Source organism: Anabrus simplex, chromosome 1 (genome assembly GCF_040414725.1).
Source record: "Anabrus simplex isolate iqAnaSimp1 chromosome 1, ASM4041472v1, whole genome shotgun sequence".
In the NCBI taxonomy this organism is placed as follows: Eukaryota; Metazoa; Arthropoda; class Insecta; order Orthoptera; family Tettigoniidae; genus Anabrus; species Anabrus simplex.
This window is the reverse complement of record NC_090265.1, coordinates 719,010,926-719,032,978: the sequence shown is the minus strand read 5'-3', so window position 1 is coordinate 719,032,978 and position 22,053 is coordinate 719,010,926. Positions and strand designations below refer to the sequence as shown.

General features: G+C 39.2%; 1 protein-coding gene across 2 annotated transcripts in view; it reads left to right on the top strand.

Moving 5' to 3' along the window:
- Positions 1–22,053, top strand: part of LOC136857407 (WW domain-binding protein 11) — a 97,716-nt gene that overhangs the window by 62,568 nt on the left and 13,095 nt on the right. For both annotated transcript variants that reach the window (XM_067136056.2, XM_067136057.2), the window contains exons 5-6: positions 953–1,176; positions 16,857–17,313. In XM_067136056.2, the coding sequence (XP_066992157.1) occupies positions 953–1,176; positions 16,857–17,313 (681 nt within the window). The remainder of the gene's footprint in view (positions 1–952; positions 1,177–16,856; positions 17,314–22,053) is intronic.

The following is a 22,053-nucleotide window of genomic DNA, read 5'->3' as shown; positions in this document are numbered from 1 at the left end:
CTCCTCTTTATAGGAAGACAAATTAAATGAAGATTCTACTTCCTCACAAACGAAGAACGATATTACCAATTTTACGAACAGTTTCAATGATGAAGCCGGTTTATGTTAAGAGTACAGAAGCTATGATTGTACTAGTAACAATCAAAACCATCAACATCTACTGAAGATCCGTTACCACACTCGGTAGGACCGACTTTCTTTTCATGTCCACCAGGCGAGTTGGCCGTGCGGTTAGGGCGCACAGCTGTGTGCTTGCATCCGGGAGATTGTGGGTTCAAACCCTACTGTCGTCAGCCTTAAGATGGTTTTCCGTTATTTCTCATTTTCACACCAGACAAATGCTGAGGCTGTACCTTAAGTAAGGCCACGGCCGCTTCCTTCCCACTCTTAGCCCTTTCCTTTCCCATCGTCGCCATAAGACCTACGGTGCGACATAAAGCAAATTCTAAATAAAAATTTAAAAAATCTTTTCACAACCCCTTCCAAGGAAAAGATGCTAGTAGATCCTTTGTCGCTACGTTAATTTTATATCTTGGCGTTTTTAAGTTGTTTGTACCGAACGTAAAACAATGGCTGATCCTCGCTCTAGTTTCAGGAAACATTTTGGGGGGGGGGGTTCGGCCCCCCTTGGCTACGCCAGTGATTTGTATAACTTAAAAGTAATGAGAATAAATAGAATCCATTGAGTGTAGCTGCTTTAAAATTAATAAATATTGCAACATTTAAAAAAATTCTGTTGAAAATTAATTAAAGAATTTTGAATTGTCCTTATGGATTAATCAGTATGCTGAACCTAGTGGTTTCCCTATTTTTAGGGCAGCTATCCTGAGTGGGTTTTCTCTCTCTTATTGATGTATTAATTCTAGTTTTGTTGTATTGTGATAGGTTGAATGGCTCGAATTGTGAATAGAAATTTAAATGATGAGCTAAAGAATGGTGACATTTCCCTCAGGCGATGACAAAGATGCAGGTCGTCCACGCACTATCCGTTTTGCGGATGATGATGAGAGGCCTGCCGTGGAGGAGGAGAGAGCAGTGGAAGCCACAGCCGCGCGGGAGCCCGAGAAGGAGAAGGAAGCCGAGAGTGAACCCGCTCCCCAGACCCCGAAACCCACCACACTGCAGCAAAAGATGTTGGCCATGGCTGGCCAAGATATCGACCAGTTCATGCGTGAGGTCAGAAGCAAAGTGTTTTTAGACTTATGTTGTTGGTTTTAAATTTTTGTCAACAGTGCTTTGAGTGCACTCATCTTTAGAAATATATTGTTGTTTGATTATCAGTCCATAGAATGGTATGATGCAGCTCTCCGTGCCACTCTGTCCTGTGCTAACCTTTTTATTTCTACATAACTACTACTGCCTACATCTGCTCTAATCTGCTTGTCATATTCGTACCTTGATCTACCCCTACCGCTCTTACCGCCTACACTTACCTCAAAAACCAACTGAACAACTCCTGGGTGTCTTAAGATGTGTCCTATCATTCTATCTCTTCTTCTCATCAAATTCAGCCAATATATAGTAGTTAGTCCGTTATTGGACATTATAAATTTTCCAGCTAATTCATTCCTGGTTGCCAGCGTTTCGCCCCAGTGTGCTAAGTTGGGCTCATCAGTTGGTAAATAGCACACCTTCAAAGACGCATGGATAGTGCATACCGTGGAGGCCACTGAGTAGGCTACTTGGAGCAGGCAACCAGGAATGAGTTAGCTGGAAAATTTATAATGTCCAATAACGGACCAACTATATTAGTATTGTAAATTTACTCATTCGGGACAAATATTTCAGGTTCCCTATGGGAATCAACATTTGTATCAAATTCTGCCAAATTGATCTCTTGTCATCAATTCGATTCATTATCTCTTCATTTGCGATTCCATCTACTGATCTTCTGTAACACCACATTTCAAAAGTTTCTATTCTCTTTCTTCCTGAGTTACTTATCGTTCATGTTTCACCTCTATACAGTGCCGCACTCCAGACGAAAGTCTTCAAAAAAATTATTTCTAATTCCTATATCAATGTTTTCCGGCTATCTTAACTGCAACATGGGAAAGCTAGTCACTAGGTACAAGGTTGCAGCTATGAAGGGGTGATCAAATTGCAGCCATTCGAACGATTCAATGTGAGCTTGCATTTGAGCTCCAAAGTGAAGCCTCTCATTATTATGAAGCTAGAACACTCCAGTGGACTGAAGAACTGAACTCCTACAGTTTATTGGCAGAAAGTTGCCCAAGACCGTCCTGACTGGAAAGAACTATTACAGTGAAACCTTTTTAGGACATTTCTGCAGGGAATAAGGGAAAAACAATGTGCTAAGCGAGAAAACATACTAATGAATGTATGAATAAAAGTATCCAGCAGGGATATGGAAACACTGGACACAACTTTTTCCGACATTGGGCATTTACATGTTAAATATATCCACAACTTTCTCAAAAACATTACAATTTTAACAATTTTTGTGGAACTTTTAAAAAATTCACCTTATTACCCAACCACATTATGTGCTTTTTTGATATTACTAACATGTACTCGAATGTGCTGGTCAAAGAAACTGTAAATATTATCAAGGACAACCTCGCTAAACATTAGAAGACTTCTTAAGAATCCTAAAAACTATTTTACTTTTAATGGTAAAATTTACCATCAAGATGGCCTAGCTATGGGAGATCCCTTATCTGGCACCTTAGCCGACATCAGTTTGGATTCTTTGGAACATCATAAAATTTCAACAAATATAAAAGGCCTTAACTTGTGGTTTTGGTACATAGATGACATGTTCATAATTATTAATAAAGAATTTGATAACAATAATGATATTTTAAATTTTTTAAACAACCTAGACCAAAATATTAAATTTACCAAGGAAGACGAAATCAACGGATCCTTAAATTTCCTAGATATCACAGTAACACATAATAATGATAGCTTTGACTTCCCTATTTATAGAAAACCTATTCACACCTTAACAACAATCAGAAATACTTCATTACATCCCAACTCTCATAAACAGGCTACCTTTCACAGCTTAATTTACAGAGCCTTAAAAATCCCTCTATCACCTAAAAACCTAAAAGCAGACCTCATTTATATAAGATTTATCAAAAATTAATGGGTAGGAATCAGAAATAACCATTTAATCAGCAAGATCGAACTCAAATTAGCAACAAAACTGATCCCTGACAGACCCAAAAATCCAAGTTTATTACCTTCACTTACAACATAAAAAACTAGCATAGCCTTTAGAACAACCAACAACAACCAAAAATTATTTTTCAATCACAACACAGTTAATTCAAACAGCAACATTTATTCAGGTTCAGGCATATACAGGCTCGCTTGCACACTATGTGGCATCTTGTACATTGGATAAACAGGCCAAAGTTTTCACACCAGGTACTTGGAACATTTTAATGCCATCAAACACAAGTTTTCAGCTATGAGTTCCCATATGAAAGAAACAGGACATCATTTCACTACTATAGATCAAGACCTCACAATTATTAAGAAAGTAGGTAAAGGGAAATTGATGAATGCATTAGAAAACATCTGTATATTTTCAGACTAATACTATAACAAAAATCTAAACCTCAATGATATAATTAACATGAAAAACCCATTATACTTTATTATTTTTCTCGAGATCTACAGTAACATTTGATCCGTTAAAGAGAAAAATAACAATGTCCAGGCTATGACAAAATTCACTCTTTCAAACTTCACATAGTGTGCAGAAAAAAGAAAACAAAATAATGCACGCAATAAACAGAAATGAACATACAAAATAATAAGAAGAAGAATCAAACGTACTCCTTGGACATGCCATGAAATTCCTCGGATACTCCAGAAACGTAACCCCCAAAGTGAGGGTCACCACGGCAGTCATCTTCGGCCCTTTCGTGCCACATCCAACGTCTCCCCTGAATATTTCTATTGTCTTTCCAGAATGTGCAGTTTAAATAAAATATAATTAAAGACATAATGAAGTTGAAATAAAATAAGCGGTATTAAGAATGTCAAAGACCTTCATGCCCCTCTTCACTAGACATGCAAACCCTTGCATATTCCATTCCTCTTATCTTTTTTTACTTGACCCACTCGGGGTTGCTGAGACCAGACTTACGTTACATCACTAGCCGGGTATGTGTACCTCATCATAATGTCTTCGCTACACTTACATTCTGCCATTAAGTATTCTGCTCATGTTGCAACTTTATCCTTGTACTACTTAACTGTTCCTGCTCATCATATTCAACCAGACTTAATCAGTTTAAATACCAAGCCATACTCCACATTAAATTTACCATCATGTCCACCAAACCAAAATTTACAAACAAACACCACTTCTCAATTCTCATCCCTCTCAACACTTAAAATCTGCCATTACATATATCATCACTTTTCCATCTCCACATTTCAGCAATAAATAAACACACTTCATCACCAACCGGAAACTCTATCCAACTCCGCAATAATTCACTTACACTTAACATTCCCAATCAACTCTAAATTATCTTACTATATACCACTTACAACTTACTCCATTATTACCCTATACCTATTATACCAACACATACCACCATCACCATCAAGTTCACTATACAGACACACCAAGTACAACTTCAACTCCACCTCATAAAACACCTCAAGATAATTATTCAAACAAATACCACTTCTCAGTTCTCATCCTTCTCAACACTTAAATTTTGCCATTACATCATTACCTACATATTCAACCATGCTTAATCAATTTAAATACCAAGCCATATTCCACATTAAATTTGCCACCACGTCCACCAAACCAAAATTTACAAACGAACACCACTTCTCAATTCTCATCATTCTCAACACTTAAACACACTTCATTACCTACATATTCAACCATGCCTAATCAATTTAAATACCAAGCCATATTCCACATTAAATTTGCCATCACGTCCACCAAACCAAAATTTACAGACGAACACCACTTCTCAATTCTCATCCCTCTCAACACTTACATTCTGCCATTACATATACCACCACTTCTCCATCTCCACATTTCAGCAATAAATAAACACACTTCATTACCTACCGAAAACTCCATCCAACTCCGCAATAATTCACTTACAATTAACAACCTCAATCAACTCTAATTATCTTACTATATACCACTTACAACTTACTCCATTATTTCCCTATACCTATTATACCAACACATACCACCATCACCGTCCCGTTCACTATACAGACACACCAATTACAACTTCAACTCTACCTCATAACACACCTCAAGACAATTATTCAAATTTACACCACTTCTCAGTTCTCATCCCTCTCAACACTTAAATTCTGCCATTACATATACCACCACTTCTCCATCTCCACATTTCAGCAATAAATAAACACACTTCATTACCTACCGAAAACTCCATCCAACTACGCAATCATTCACTTACACTTAACATTCCCAATCAACTCTAAATTATCTTACTATATACCACTTACAACTTACTCCATTATTTCACTATACCTATTATACCAACACATACCACCATCACCGTCAAATTCACTATACAGACACCTACCTCCAACTCCATATACTCCAAACACATTTAATCACTTGCCATCATATCCACTGTACTCTCTCCTCCGCAACATACATATTTACTACAACTACTTACTAACATTATTAGCGATTTTACTTCTTGTTACGATACCCTCCCACGAACCTACTACGGTGGCGTAGCAGGGGGAGAGGTGATACTCCCACGTGGCGCGTCCCAGGTGGCGGATAGGGGGTTCCTAACCGGCTTGCCGGCGGACTTGAGGGAAATAAAATACCTCTCGCGGACCAAACACACTACCCCCTGCGGGTGGGGGACGCACATGTAGAATACACCCGCGGTATCCCCTGCCTGTCGTAAGAGGCGACTAAAAGAGGCGACCAAGGTTTGACTGAATTAGAACCATGAAACTACTTTTGATTAGTACCATCACGCGTGGAACACCATCGGTCGCTTTTACTTGCGAGTAGTACCACTCTGAGAAACACCATAGGTCTGCGTTACCTTTACGATGTACAATACTTGTGAGTAGTACCATAATGTTTGGATCACCGTGAGTTTACGCTACCTTTGATTAGTACCGCAGCTTGAGAAATACCATGGTTCTACTTTACTCGCTACATATACCATTCTGAGGAGCCTTAGACATGGATTTTGGACCCCTTTAAACATCAAGCATCCTCGATTCAGGATTGTGCTTCATGAGTGGGCCCTTGGTCAGTAATGACTTATCTATGATCTTTTTTGAGTTGGATCCACTCCTTTTTTGTTTGCTCGTTTTTTGTTGTTTTTTTTGTTTTTGGTTCCTGTCCATCCATTCCTTCTTCATGACGGTTTTTTTTAAATTTTGGTCAGTGGATGATTTTGATTTTTTGTTGTCATTTCTTTTCGTACCATTAGGGGCCGATGACCTCGATGTTAGGCCCCTTAAAACAACAATCATCATCATCATCACGATACCCTCATCCTTTTGTTTTATTCCCCATAGTTCACTTAAGCTCCTGTCCCTTCCAAAGCCACCCCTGCTTCCTCTACTCAAACACTCTTCTATCCTCTTCCTGTGTACCTCTGCAGTATCCTTTTCGCTTTGTACCTTCATAACTTCATTGCATTCTCTTCTCTGACTTTCTTCTTCACTTGCTGTGCCCGTAGCTGCATCCCTAAGCCTTCCTAATCTCACCCCTTTGTCTGCCACTCTTTCTTTTTCACTATTAGCGCTTACGCTTTCACTAAGTTCCACTCTCTGTCCACCTTCATTCCCCTTCCTATTGTCCTTGTTATCTCCTATATCACTATCATTCACTTGCCTATCATCACCACTATTCACTACATTTCTCAACCGAACGCTATCATACAGGAAACATCTAACCAACCTAGCAGCCAAATTAAGGTCACGCAACATCATCATTCACAAACTTGCTGGCTCCACATGGGGAGCCTCTGCATCTACTTTGCGTACTTCAGCTATGGCGCTGGTGCTTTCCACAGCTGAGTACTGTTCTTCCGTATGGATCAACAGCTCTCATGCTAAAAAGGTGGACATGGTCCTGAATGAAACAATGCGTGTCATAAGTGACACAGTAAAATCTACTCCTCTTTTCTGGTTGCCAGTGCTCAGCCACATAGAACCTCCTAGAATTAGAAGATTGAACAACTTGTTTAGAGAATACAGCAAGATATTAACCAATCCTGATCTCCCTGTCCATGAAGATGCTAACGTCAGATTCAGCCACCTCAAATCAAGATCTCCTCCTATTCAAACAGCACAGGAACTTGTTAGGAGGGATTTCAATCCAAAAGCAGATTGGTAACAAGAGTGGAACAGCATAGCTCCGACTCAATGGCGGGCATTGTTCAATTATAAGAATCTTCCAGCTGGCTTTGATTTGCCCCGCAAGACATGGGTAGCCCTCAACAGAGTCCGTACTAACCACGGGAGATGTGGTTCAATGATGTTTAAATGGGGTACGAGATCTTCCCCAGCCTGTGACTGTGGTGCAGTTAAACAGACTATCGACCATATCGTCACCGAATGCATTGGAAGGGCATTCGCTGGATCTAGCCAGGACTTTGTGGTGGCTTCTGCTGAGGCCATACAATGGCTAGAGAATTTAGATCTAAATCTTTGAACCCTTTTGCTTGCATGATTGTTTTCAATGTTATGTGTATATCTTATAATTATGTATATAATGGTATGTGCTTACTGTTCATTTATATTCAATCTTTGTATTGTTTTGTGTACGTTACCATACGCTAATAATAATAATAATAATAATAATAATAATAATAATAATAATAATAATAATAATAATAATAATTTTAAAACATCATATCTCCATTCTAAATAATCTTAAATGATCGTCTTCCAGGACCCCTATTATTTTAATAAACACAACCCTACCCTGTCCGCCCCCACAAACCCACCGCTACTAATAACACATAAACTTAATGCCCTGTCTAATCCCCCCCTCCACCACACCCACCTCCCCTAATCTCACATCGATATAACACCAAAAGCGCAAGTGTCAGTCATTTCAACGCTACCATAGCAACTGATTAACACTATAACAGTCGAAAAGATAAAATGAAATTACATACAACGTTTTTCTTTAACTCACCTTTACTTTCACCAATTAACATCATAATTGACAAAGGGGTAAGTGAATTTACACTCATCGTTTTTTTCTTTGAACTCTCCTTGCCTTCAATTTCATTCCTAAATACGAAACTCTCCTCTTGTTACAGACTTTAAACCACATTTTCCTTTCAACTCTCTATATAAGAAGCCGCAGTCGCACCTTCTAGCCAATATAAATACAGCTACTTACCATCGAGCACTATTCCTCGCTTCTACAATGTGCTTTAAGAAGACTACAGACTTATCTCATCACACAAGATTAACAACAAACTAGCAACTTAAAAATTTTGTTTTAAACCCCACTTGGATTGATCAAGAATACTTGTCTTCATCATTATTCTAAATGCCGTATTTACGCGAATAATCCCCGCCACCGAATAATCCTCGCGCCCTAACTTCAGCGAGGCTCATTTTGAAAAAATAAATGCCAGGATTGTCGCAAATAAAACCCGCACCCCACTTTTATCCCTCAATTTTTTAAAAAAGTTATGCGGGGATTATTCGCGTAAATACGGTATTAATCTGTTTAAGCTCTAAATTTATTTCTTACGCCCTCAATCTTTACAGAGCGCCTTTTAGCATAGTTCAATTCAAAGCCGAATTATCTGTGTTCTTATGGAACTTTGTAATTAAGGCTACTTACTATCAAGCATTTTTTCTTGCTCCTACAACATTAGTCTTAGGTCTGACACTAGACTCATCAGAGTGGGATGTGTCAGACCCTACCCACTGACGCTGGGGTGTATGCAGGTGAACTTATCAGAAGCCCTATACAAGAGGCACGGTCTGATAACTGCATACGGGAGATAAAAACTCCACAATGGAACTATTGCCCGCCTAGCAATTCCGAATGTAAATTCGAAGTTCCCAAGGAGGGAATTATATATTTTTCCCACCAATAGAGCATGTCAAAAAACAGATCAGATGTAAGGCTTGGGAACTTAGAATATCCATTCGGAATTGCTAGGCGGGCAATAATTCCATTGTGGAGTTTTATCTCCCATATGCAGTTATCAGACTGTGCCTCTTATATAGGGCTTCTGATAAGTTCACCTGCATACACCTCAGCATCAGTGGGTAGGGTCTGACACATCCCATTCTGATGAGTCTATTGTCAGACCTAAGACGAAACGCTGGTTAATAGAGCAAATGCCTGAAAAGCTTTACATCTGATCTGTTTTTTGACATGCTCTATTGGTGGAAAAATATCTAATTCCCTCCTTGGGAACTCAGAATTTCCCTACAACATAATTTAAGAAGGCAGCAGACTTATCTCATCACAAAAGATTAACAACAAACTCTGAACTTTAAAATTTATTTAAACTCCACTTGGAGTAATCAAGAACACTTTTCTTTGTTATTATTCTAAAGCTGTTTAAGCTCCAAGCTTATTTCTTACGCCCTCTACCAATACAGGACACCTTTAAACAAGGTTCAATTCAACGCAGCAATAATTGTGAACTACTAATATGCAACTTGTTACCACATTTTCAGACAAGGACATTCATATAAGTATATAAATTAGAACTGTTTGTAATGCTTTATTATAAGAATATTTTAACTACTGTCATCCCTCTCGCTCATTTTTTGATGCACGTACCTACAACATCATCCTCACATTTATAATTTGTAATTTTTCTTTAAAAAACTACAAATAAGAGCAATCGGGTTTCTGATTTATTATCTTTCAGGTTTGAGATTAAGGCTGAAGATACCCTTTAAAAAATGGTGAAACATGTCTCTATAATTTACCTCATAAGTTTTAATTCTTAATTAAAATTACTCTTTAAGTTTTGAATAGGTGGAATTTAATAAATAATTAATATTTCTTTGGTTTTAATGAGGGTATTTTACGCCGTGTATCTGCATGTACAGTGAAAAACTATAGGCCTATCTACCATTTCTAAAGATGAGAGGGAAAGTATTAACAGGTGTGAAAAACATGAGAGAACAAATATGAAAACCTTTTCTGCTTGGGATTGTAAAATACCAGTACACTGAAAGGTGTGAAAACACCAGACAACAAATTTGAAAACATGTGCACACGGGCCAACAAAAATATCGAAGTATTATTGCAGATCACACTCTTTCTAAAACAAATGTTAGTAGGAGCCTTTTATTTCGGAGCAATGGGTTATTAAACATTATTTTCTGGTCACACTCTTAGACTATGAATTGAACATTTTTTTTTTTTTTTTTTTTGCTAGGGGCTTTACGTCGCACCGACACAGATAGGTCTTATGGCGATGATAAATTGGACATTACACTCGATCATGTCCAACTGAGATGAATGACTTTTGCCGCCATTTTTATTTATTTATTTATTTATTTATTTATTTATTTATTTATTTATTTATTTATTTATTTATTTATTTATTTATTCAGGATCAGCAACAGCATAACGCCGAATTACAACGATCTGAGTTATGTACAATAGATATGAATCAAAAATTAAAGATATATACATATTTAAAAAGGACACAAATGTACGCAGTGAAAACTGTACAATTCTATATAATACATATTTACATAAACAACGTTATTAACAAAGAAAAATACATTTACAGTAAATACAGGAGCAGAACGGGAAAGTACAAGAAGGAAAGTTAAGTTATATGATAAATATCATGACAGAAGGAAGGAAACGTTACGAAGAGATCTAGGTTGTTGTTGATAGATAATGTATTAAACATTGCTGGAATACGTACCGAAAGGGACCTTTGGGTGAGAGAAAGCCGGGAGTAACGAGTATGGAATAAGGTCTTCATTCTGGTATTACGGGATGGGACATTGAGGGGGAATAAGGAAGCTAAATCTGGAGACCTAAACAGACCATTAACTGCTTTGTATACCAGCTTTAGGTCGGCTACTTTCCTCCGAGCAGAAAGAGTCTTGAGGTTCAGTTTCCCAAGCACTTGGATAGTGCTTAGATTGTGACATGCAGGGACCCTGGCTCTGACGATAGCACAGAAAAAAGATTGTACACGGTCAATGTGGTTGAGGTTTGAAGAAGCAGAAATGGACCAGACTGGAGAGGCGTATTCAACAATAGGTAAGATACAGGAGACATAGAATGCTCTGAGGGCATTTACATCTGTGATGTCATAAAACCTGTACAGTAAACCAAGGAGTGACATAGCACGTGAGGTAACCCTGGTTATGTGCGAGACAAACAACAATTTACTGTCAAAATGCATTCCTAGGTCTTTTTCATTGTCAACAAGAGCAATCGGTTGGTTCAGTAGGTGATATTCTTGTAGAACGGGGGATTTACGAAGTGTGAATGAAATGGTGGAACACTTGGAGGGATGAGGTTTAAGACGCCATGTAGTACACCAACCTGACAGTGAATCAAGTGCATTTTGCAATTGGATTGTATCTGTAGGAGAAACGATCTGCTTGAAGATTCTACAATCATCAGCAAAGAGCAGTATTTCACATGAATGGTGGGAAACAGTATCGATAAGGTCATCAATAAACAGGGCAAAAAGAAGTGGACCAAGGACACTACCCTGCGGGACACCAGAGAGGGTGGTGGTGAGAGAATGAACTGCATCCATCAAGAACAACGTGCTGTAGTCTTTCGCTCAGAAAGCTATTAATTAGAGCTAGGAGTCTCCCATGCATGTTAAACCGTTCAGAAAGTTTGTGCGCAAGAAGGGTGTGATCCACGGTATCGAAGGCCTTTGCAATGTCGATATAGCACACATCAAGTTGAGAGCGAAGGCCTTTGCAATGTCGATATAGCACACATCAAGTTGAGAGCCCGCGTGGATGGCAGACGTGGCATGATGGAGGAGGATAGCCAAGTTAGTTACGCAGGAGCTTCCAGGAAGGAAACCATGCTGCTGAGGGGATATATATGGATTTGTAAACGCAAGCAAATGCTGATGGATGATCCTTTCACAAATGATTGATAAAGCAGGTAATATAGAGACCGGGCAATAATTTGCAATATCCGACCTCTGTCCACCTTTAAGAACGGGTGTGATATACCCAAGTTTCCAGGAGCTCGGAAAGTAGCCGACTGAGAAGCACCGATTGAATATCACACTAATAGGGTATGAAAGAGTTACTGCTGTATTCTTAAGAAAGATAGGACTAAGACCATCCGGACCAGTGGGTTTATTTTCTGACAAAGACGAAAGTAGGGAGTACACTTCAGATTCAATGGTGGAAATATTACTGAGGCTATGGGAAGTAACAGGTTTGATTTTAGGAAAATCAGCATACTCTACAGGTTTAACAAAATTAGAGGTAAAATGTTCATTGAATAATTCAGATCTATCTGCTCCACTGGCTACAGACTGGTCCCAGGTTACTACTTCCGGTATTCATTTATTGTCTCTTCTGTTATTTATAAGTGACCAGAACCTTTTACTGTTGTGTCTTACTTCAATGCAGGCTCCGTTAATATAGTCAGAGTAATCCCGCCTTAATAAGTACTTGTGGTGTTTGCGAAGGTCCGAGAATATTTTATAATTACTCTCGGAAGGCGCATTCTTCCATTGTCTCCAGGCTACCGATTTTTGTAGTTCAGCACTTTTAGTATCACTTTTCTTCCAAAGAGGGAATTTTCTGGACATCGAACGAGTAGGAATGAGGTCCCGAATCACAGCAAGCATCCAATCATAAAATAAATCCACCGCATCTTGAACTTCACCCACATGCAACAAATGCCATGGTAACAGGGACAGGGTACGATTCACAGTCTTGCCAGTCAACTTTACGCCACACAGGCACAGAGCTCCTAAGGACAGGTCGATGACATCTCGGAGCACGGGGAGGGGTGAGAGTGAAAGTTGCTTCAACGGACTTGTGGTTGGAGTTAAAAATATTTCATCCCACAGAAACAGATGAGGGCTCGTTATAGGAAAGCAGGTAGTCAAGAAGACTATTTCCGCAGGTGTTTTCCAAGACATGCTGTTTGAAGTTCAGTCCAGTAATATAGTGGTCCATATACCATTTGTCAAGGCTATTAGAAGGCTGACCTAAATGTTATCTTTGGAATGAACGGCTTTAAGCACAGAGGAAAGAAAAGCTTCAGAATAGCTGAGATAAGAATGAGGTGGTCTATAGAAACAGGAAAATAGATATTTTATGTTATGAAATGTAACTTCAACCCAAACAGCTTCATAGTCATTCATCAGGTCGGAGCGTAGGGTCGCATGCCATTTAGATTTGACAGCGATTAAAACACCCCCTCCCCGGGATCCTGTTCTACGATCGGCCCTGAATAAGGAAAACTCTTTTGAGAGTGGGATTTCAGAGTCTAACACAAAATCCGTCAACCAAGTTTCACTTAAGGCGATAACGTCGAAAGCAGCTAATTCCTGAACATGAAGTTCACAGTCTGTAATCTTTTTTTTTATGGACCTGATATTTTGACAGTTCACGGAGCACTCATTATTCGTTGTCGGCCTAGGGTTAATTTGCACATCACCAGACAGGAGTAACAGTGTTAGTAAGAAACTTAACGGGGAACGGCGCGCATGACAGCGTAATTTCAACGAATCGTGTGTCGATGTTGGGACCTTAAGAAAACAAGACAGGTTAGCCGTCGGTAAGGAAGGAAAATAAAACTTATGATCCGAAGTTAACCAGACTCCTGCCTGTGACAGGGCGAAGGAAGTTTCCACGTTCCATTGCGTACCTGCAGGCGGATCACTCGCAGCAGTTGAGGACGCCGGCCCCGTAGTGTGCGTAAGCTTGTCACACCCCGACCACGTGGCGCACAAACACAATCTCAATGATTTCACCATTATATCGTCACACATCGCCAACTCACTACACTCCACATCACCACTAAATTCCTCGGAAGAAATTCCAACACAATTCGAGACGGCAAATCCTTGATTAACCACACATATTACTAAAGTAGCACAGAGGATACCCACACTGAGATATTCACTCGCCGCCATCTTGAAGACTTTTGAATTGAACAGAACTTCAATCAGCTTGAGCGATCGAGTCAAAACTTTAAGGTGCAGGTTTCAACATTCGTGACCTCTGCGTGCTTATTCCAGTTCACTATCTGACAGAGATTAATTTTCTCTCCATTTATTAAGGAATTTTACAACATTTTCCGTGTCAATAACTAGGCTATCACGAGACAAATATGCACCATGCTAGTGCCCCCTTCACCAAGAATGAAGACTTTGTAGAAGAGCCATGGAGAAAAAAGTAGATAGACAAGATCGGGAACAAACGTCATAAAGTCACAGGACGACAAAGGCGGCATCTATGATCTCCGTGGGCTAAGTTTGCGTGTACAATAAATTTCAAAGAGTCATCCATGATACCGAAATCAATGAGTACACAAGTATTCATCCGTAAACCGAACCAGATAAAGGCAGAAATGGCCGGGATATGGCACACTAGTCAATTTCATACGATTATGTTCCGAATCCAGATATAGGCTACCGTATCACGCGACAAATATTAGCTATACTTCACTCTACCACTCAACACAAAATACATTTCTACGTTCTGAATGGAATGCGAAATACAAGCACAAATAGGCTCACTCTGCTATTCTGCAATCTCGCAAAACTGAACATTCCTGAGGCCAACGGCTTGCTCCCCGGAAGTGCAACAAGTTCAAGAAGGCCTTTTCCCGTAATCACGCAGCTGTGGCGATGGCTCCTACCTGAGTTGGGAATCATGTTTCTTTTAGAGGGATGTAAAATACAGTAACATTTTCAGGTCTAGGAAAAATGTGATCATTCTAAGCGGTTATAGCGAAAATTCGTGATGCGATAAGTGAGGCACTTTTTATATAGATTTAATACAATGAGAATCATGACTGCAAATTTGCAACGTGCTAAGCGAGAAAACGTGTTAATGAGGAATGCACTAACGAGGTTTCACTCTACATAATTATATTGCTCACAGACGTTAAAAGAGGCAGAAAATGATGATGACTGGAAAAGAACAAACAAGTAGAGTTTGCCTTTGTCCTTTCATGTTTTGAATCTGTTTCTCTCTCTTCCCGCGGTGACCTGTAATTAAGTTTATCCTATTATGTATTTAGAAGAATCATCATCATCATAATCAGCTTCTTCTTCTTCTTCTTCTTCTTCTTCTGGGTCGGGTTGTGAATCAAAGGCCTCCACATTTCTCTCTCTCTCTCCACCATTCCCTTCTTTCCTCCAATATTTCTTCTTCTTTTACTCCTCTCTACATTTTCCTTCACTGCATCCATCTATTTCCGACCCTTTCCCGTTGTCTTTTTCATATTATTGTCTCCATAAACACACACACTTTGGAATTCTATCCTCTTCCATTCTCATCATGTGTCCTTAGCAGCTTACTAGTCTCTGTCTTGTCCTGCAGTTTAAGGAATCCATTTCTCTCCCCAATTTCTACGTTTCTGAACTTACCCTTCCCAGTTATTCCTGTAAGGAATTTCATCTTGGCAGCTTGGATTCTGTTTTCATTATGTTTCATTGTTGTCCACATGCCTGCCGCATGCGTCAGAATTGGTGTGTAATACGCTGAGTACAGGATTTTCTTGCATTTCTCTGAAACATCACGGTTCTATGAATATTGAATTTTCACGACCGCATTGTAATCAAAACAGACTTTCAACCTACTAGGTCATGTTATGTATATTTAGTACATGTTGAAGAGATGTTAAGTGTAGAACAAAAATGGCCAACCGGACACCAGTGGGATCCGAACCCACAACCTCCTGATTTTGCATCGGTTGCTCTACCAATTGAGCTATGGTGGCCTAGGCCATCTTTGTTCTATTGGAAAGGATCTAAGCTACAGGTCTGGCACTACTGCCATCACACTTAACATCTCTTCAACACATACTAAATGTATGTAACACGACCTAATAGGTTGAAAACTTTTTCGATCATGGTTCCACACTGTACCTCTCACGTTGGTAAAACCCGTTGGCTAGTTCGATTCTCTTCCCAATTTCTTTACTTTCCCATCTTCTGCAAGTATGTTCACCAAATATTTGAAGCTTTTCACAAGTTCTAATGATTTTCCATGTACTTCAGTATTCCGTTTTACTTGTCTAGTACCTCTCCTCATCACTGCTGTCTTCCTCTCACCTTTAGATGGATATGACTAATAATATGTGCGCTAGAGCTATTGTATCATAGTTTTAAAATAAATTTTTGTCAAGGTTAATCCGTTACATTTCTAGGCAGAAAATAAATTTGTATTTGTGTTAATGTGTCCAATTTCTTTGATAATTATTTAAGTGCAACCTCACTATGATGTTTTGTGTGAATCAATCTATCTCTGACTCAATCATATTACTAATTGAAGACAACATGCAATATGCTGTTGGAGAGGGATAAAATACATCCATTGTACCCGCTGCCTGTCATAAAAGGCAACCCCCGTCCCAGAGTGTGTGATAGAGTCACCGGTGAAATAAGACCCAAACACTCAAAGGGTAGAGAGGAGGAGCTTCTTCCCTACCATTGCATAACTCCATGTGCTCACTGTCAGAGAGGGGCATCTATGAAGAAACACCTTACACTCTCTCTGCACCACCCCTCTCAGCTGTGGCTATGCGCATCTCTTTATTGTTCCTAAGTGTGGAGATAAAAGGGATGATGTCTTCTGCCCAATGCAAGTGTAGAACAGTTATTAATGAATGATGCCTTTGGAAGTTAACATACTTCTTATTATTTCTTTCTCAGATGGAGGAAGTGCACCGCAAGCGTGAACAGGACCGAGCTGCAGATCTGAACGCCCGCCTGTCTCTGCTCGACGTAGACTCCGGCGACGATGCCCAAGACAGCTCCAAGGCAACAACCGCCCCCACTGCTCAGAAACCTGCAAGCAGTAGTGGAGAAGCAGAGGACTCGCAGACTCTCCAGCCTCCGGGCACAGCTCCTGCAGACATGAGTGTTCCGCCTCCAGCCCAGACTCAGCCTCCTCCAACAGCTCCCACTATACCGACGGGTCTGCCTCCGGCACCACCTCTGGGTATACCGCCTCTGATGTTCCGGCCGCCGCCGCTTCGTCCCGGCATCCCTCCGCTGGGTATTCGTCTCCCGCCAGGTCCTCCACCCGGTCGCCCTGGTCTACCTCCAGGCCCTCCTCCAGGTCTGCCTCCAAGACTTGGCATGAGACTACCTCCAGGCCCACCTCCAGGTATGAAATTTTATATATATATATTTTACAAAATTATTATTTATCGTATGGCTTTGTAGTGCTGGGCGTGTTCTAGGACATGTTCGGCTCGCCTGGTGAAGTCTTTCTGTTGACTCCCACAGGCGACCTGCACATCTGGGTGTGGGATGATGATGGCAACGAAAAAGGGGGAGGTTGAAACCCGGTGTCGGCATGTAGTCTACTCCTTTCGAATAACACCAATGGGCCTGCTCAAAGCTTTTATGTCCCTGTCCGACGATGGACGAATCACCATTAACAGCGTTATATGCCCTCACTCCGTATGAGCACTGCCGAGAGGTTTTGGAATTTAATCCAGGCTTTTGGCACGCAATCTAATGATCATGCATGTTCGGTCTTAAGGCTGGTTGGATCCTCAACAGCTCTGCCATCAGCTGTCATAGATGGTCTAGGCATCACTGAAGAGGCGTACTGGGGAAATGAGGAGAGGTAGTTTCCCATTGCTTTCCTCACCACGCCAGAAGTTGCTATTACATATCAGTATGCCAAGCCTACTGAAATGCCCGCACCAATCGACCCTATGAGCAACATTTTCACACCATTCATAACAGGAAATGGCTGCGTAAGGAATGGCATTACTAGCATTGCTCATACCTCAGTTAATTTCATATTGTCAAAGTCAAGGATAAGACAGAGACAGATCAATGAAAGTAACAAAATTGCTCTAGCTTATACCAGAAGACTTAGTGCACTGTAAACACTACGTCCCACCAGCAAAGGCATATCTACAAATTGTATACCTCCCTGCCGGCCAACATTCTGATAGTGAAATTATTTTCAACCAGCGGGATTTGAACCGGCTAACTGCTGTGTGAGACCTTATAGACTTCAATGCCTTATGACCATGGCCACCAGGCGGGTTTATTATTTAAAATAACATGTCCTAACCAACCGACCGAGCCCAAACTGAAATAAATGGGTTCAAAGTTTATATGGAGTAACATTATTTAACACATTGACTTAAACCTTGGCAAAAATACTCCAAAACATAAATAATAAAACCGTACTTTTTTTTTTTTTTTTTTTTTTTTAAGAGATTTTCTTGAAACAGCATAAATACTCTACAGCACATATATTGAAACACGTATTCCAGCATGGGGTTAAAGTAATACACCCCTAAGAGTTTTTGACTAGGGGGGCAGAGCCCTGATGTCAAAAATATTTATTTCTCTGAAACTGTTCTACACACGAGATTGAAATTTCACATGATGGTTTCTCCTATATATATATATATATATATAAAACGGTATATTAGATTTTAAATAAAAGTTGGTCTTAAAACAATACACCCCTAAGGAATTCTGAATGGGAATGAAGCCTGTTGACAAAAATATTCATTTCTCTGAAACCATTTGACTTAGAAAGTTAACATTTCAAGTGTGTTACATAACAGGTTGGAAAAAAAAATTTAGGGAGTTAAACGGGTATTGAGATCCATAAACAAAAATACAAATGGCAAAATAAATTTTATGCCCTAGGTGTGAAGTATGAACTATTCTAAAAGCGTCCACCTGTAAGGGGTTAAATGTGATTATCTCTGGAGATGAAATTATTCATCTCTCCAAAACCATTTGACGCACAAAGTTGTAATTTCATAAGAAGGTCGTTCCTTTATGTCCTAGGTGTCAAATGACATAAACTTCAAAATATTTCTCACCTAAGAGGTTTTGATAAGGGTTGACTCTGAAAATCACAATATTAATTTTTCCAAAACTGTTTCAAGTATGAAATAAAAAATTTATATTTATGTCCTAGATGTTAAATAAATATTTAAAAATTTTCTACCTCTAAAACAAAATATTCATTTGTCCATTACTGTTCGACGCACGAAGTCAAAATTTTCACGTGTTGGTCACTTCTACATCCTAGATGTTAAATAAGATAGAGTTTTTAAACATTCCTTCAGTTCTAGGGGTTCAAATGATTGTTAGGTCCAAGAACAAATTATAATTCCTCCAAAACCATTTGATGTACAAACAGAGGGTGTATTTAAAGGCTCGACTGACAGTGGACTCCCCAAAATTTAAAACTTTTGGAAGATTACTTTCTGTTTGAACTTGTAGCAAATCACGGGTATCCTGCTAGTTATGTTACATGTGAGTCAGATTGCAGGAGAGATGCTTCAATATTTAAGGGAGAAAGGGAAGTTTAAAATGATGATCATCATCTCATATTACACTGCTCTCATTTCAGTTATCCTGCTAATTCAATACATCATATAATTCCTTCATTAGATGGAGTAATCAAATTCAAACATGTTTTGACTCGTTTGAGCCATCTTCGGGCAAAAAAGGGGGTTTGAAATAATTTACATAATACAAGCTAAAAATGTGCCAAAAAACATAATGAAGGAACAAATGAAAAAACAAAAGAGAGACATGACGGAAATAAAAACATCACAATATACAATATTTACATCGTCATATGGAGCAATAAACAACTCGCTGCAATAAAATTCAGTGAAAACAGGGGTTAATACAAAACATTATTGAATCTAAAAACTGTGTTAACCTAAGAAGAAAAGAAATGATACAAATGGAAACGAACAATAAGTGCACATAGCTAGGTTGCGGATCTCTTAGTCTACAAAATTTTGGTTTTATAACAATTCAAAACACGATGAAATCACTGTGTCAAAAATTCAGACTGAAAGTCTGCCTTTGTAGAAACACCACCACATCGAATGGCTAGGAGGGGAGCAGGAGCAAAAAAGTTTGAGAAACCAAGCCTGAGATAACGTTCAGGCGAAATGCATGTGACAAGTGATGGAAAAATGCCGATGAAATTTAAAACTTAAGAATAGCAGCATTCTCAATTTCTTCTCAAACTAGCGGTCCCACTCTCAATTATTGTTTCACAATGTTGGCTGGTTTGTTTGCCTTATTTTAAGAGGTCGGGAGGGCCGCGACAAAAATTGAGAAGCTGTGTTAGAGAAGATGACAGAGGCATGGTAAACTGTAAGTGACCATAGTGGAAACTGTCAATGAAGAGTGTCGCATGATATGAATAAAAGTGTTATAGTATCAATATTACAGTTTCTTCCTCATGGCTTTAAAACAATCGTTGAATTAAATGACCTGAATATGAGACTTAAATTCTACTATTCTATACATAGATAATTGGTTAATATACAATGTTATTGAGCTTAGAATGCTCACTTTGTACTTGCAGGTGTTCAAAATGATTCCTCAGAAACTCTCTAATGTCTTCTTCTTTCCTGGCCAGGTTTCCATTAGGATCCTCAATTACTTTGGTGGTTTCAACTGAATTCCTTTTGTTTTTTATCACTCTGAACAATACTTTCATATTGCCTCTGCGTCTTTGTTCAGTTTTTGAGTAAATTTCTTCCAGCACTTTATCTTCTCCTCTTCTGCTACTCTTTTAAGTCTCAATTTCTTGTCCCGGTAAACTTGTTACAAAATAGTACAAAAAGCTCTTTTAATCTTCCTAGCCAATACTAATTTTTTTTCACGTCCAGTTAAGACGAATGTTCACACATAAATAGACATGTTTCGCCCCGCATTGGGTCATCCTCGTTAAGACATGTATGATGTATTAAAAACATAGGAGAGGCACAAAATGATATGTTAGGTAAAAAGTTTTTTAGAATGCAAGATGAAAGTTAAGAAACTGTGAACTGTTGATCGTTAAAACAGTCTTGAGCTGGAAGTGTTTCTGTTTCAATGCTTTTGTTGTCCTTTGGTGTGAATCAACTGGTATCTGTATATTGTTGGCTTAGATTTTGTGTTCCGACATGGGCTGGTGTATATAAGCATTATTGAATTTGAACCGTCTCATTTTAGTCTGTAAAATGGATAATGCAAATTGAATTAAGGTTGAAAAGTGGTGACTAAACAGAACAAATATTTAGTTAAGTAACTTACATTACGTGGCCTGCTTGTATCACACGTGTTCTCTGATTATCGAGTCCAGCTCTCTACTAACTTGCTCCCACAGTCGTGACGCAAGACGTGTTGCTGCAAGGAAGTAGAGTGGGGAAATGGTGTGGGGCTTGCAGGACAATGGGAGTATGTGGAATAATGGGGGCAGTAACAGAAACTGAGTGTAATCATTGTGAGTTCTTTTGTTCCTGTTTTTTACTACAAATGATCAGAATAAAAGTTTCCCATATTATGTTCTTTTTTTTCATTTGTCTCATTTAAGTGGAGGGATGGTTTCTTATATTGATCCATACTGATGTAAAACTTCTAGTCCGACTCATTGGCTGAATGGTCAGCATTGAGGCCTTCGGTTCAGAGGGTTCCAGGTTCGATTCCCAGCTGGGAATCTGGCCCAGGGACTGGGTTTTTGTGATTGTTCCAACACTTTTCTCTTCATATTCAGACATCACACTACACAATCAACCACTGCAGAAACACACAATAGTGATTACATCCCTCTATATAGGGTTGGCGTCAGGAAGGGCATCCGGCCGTAAAACAAGGCCAAATCCACATGTCCAACACAGTTCGCACCCACGACTCCACAGGTGTGGGAAAAGCGGTAGAAGAAGAAGACTGATGTAAAAATTCTCTAAAATGTTCAGTAGTGGACCTTTTTCTTCACGATGTAGACGTTTTAGATCTTGATCTATTGTAGTATAATTGTGATTATAGTCTTAGGCCCGGTTTCATCAACACATGTTAAATATATACTAACAAGTAGTTAGTTAAAACGGAGTTAAAATTTTAACATCATGCT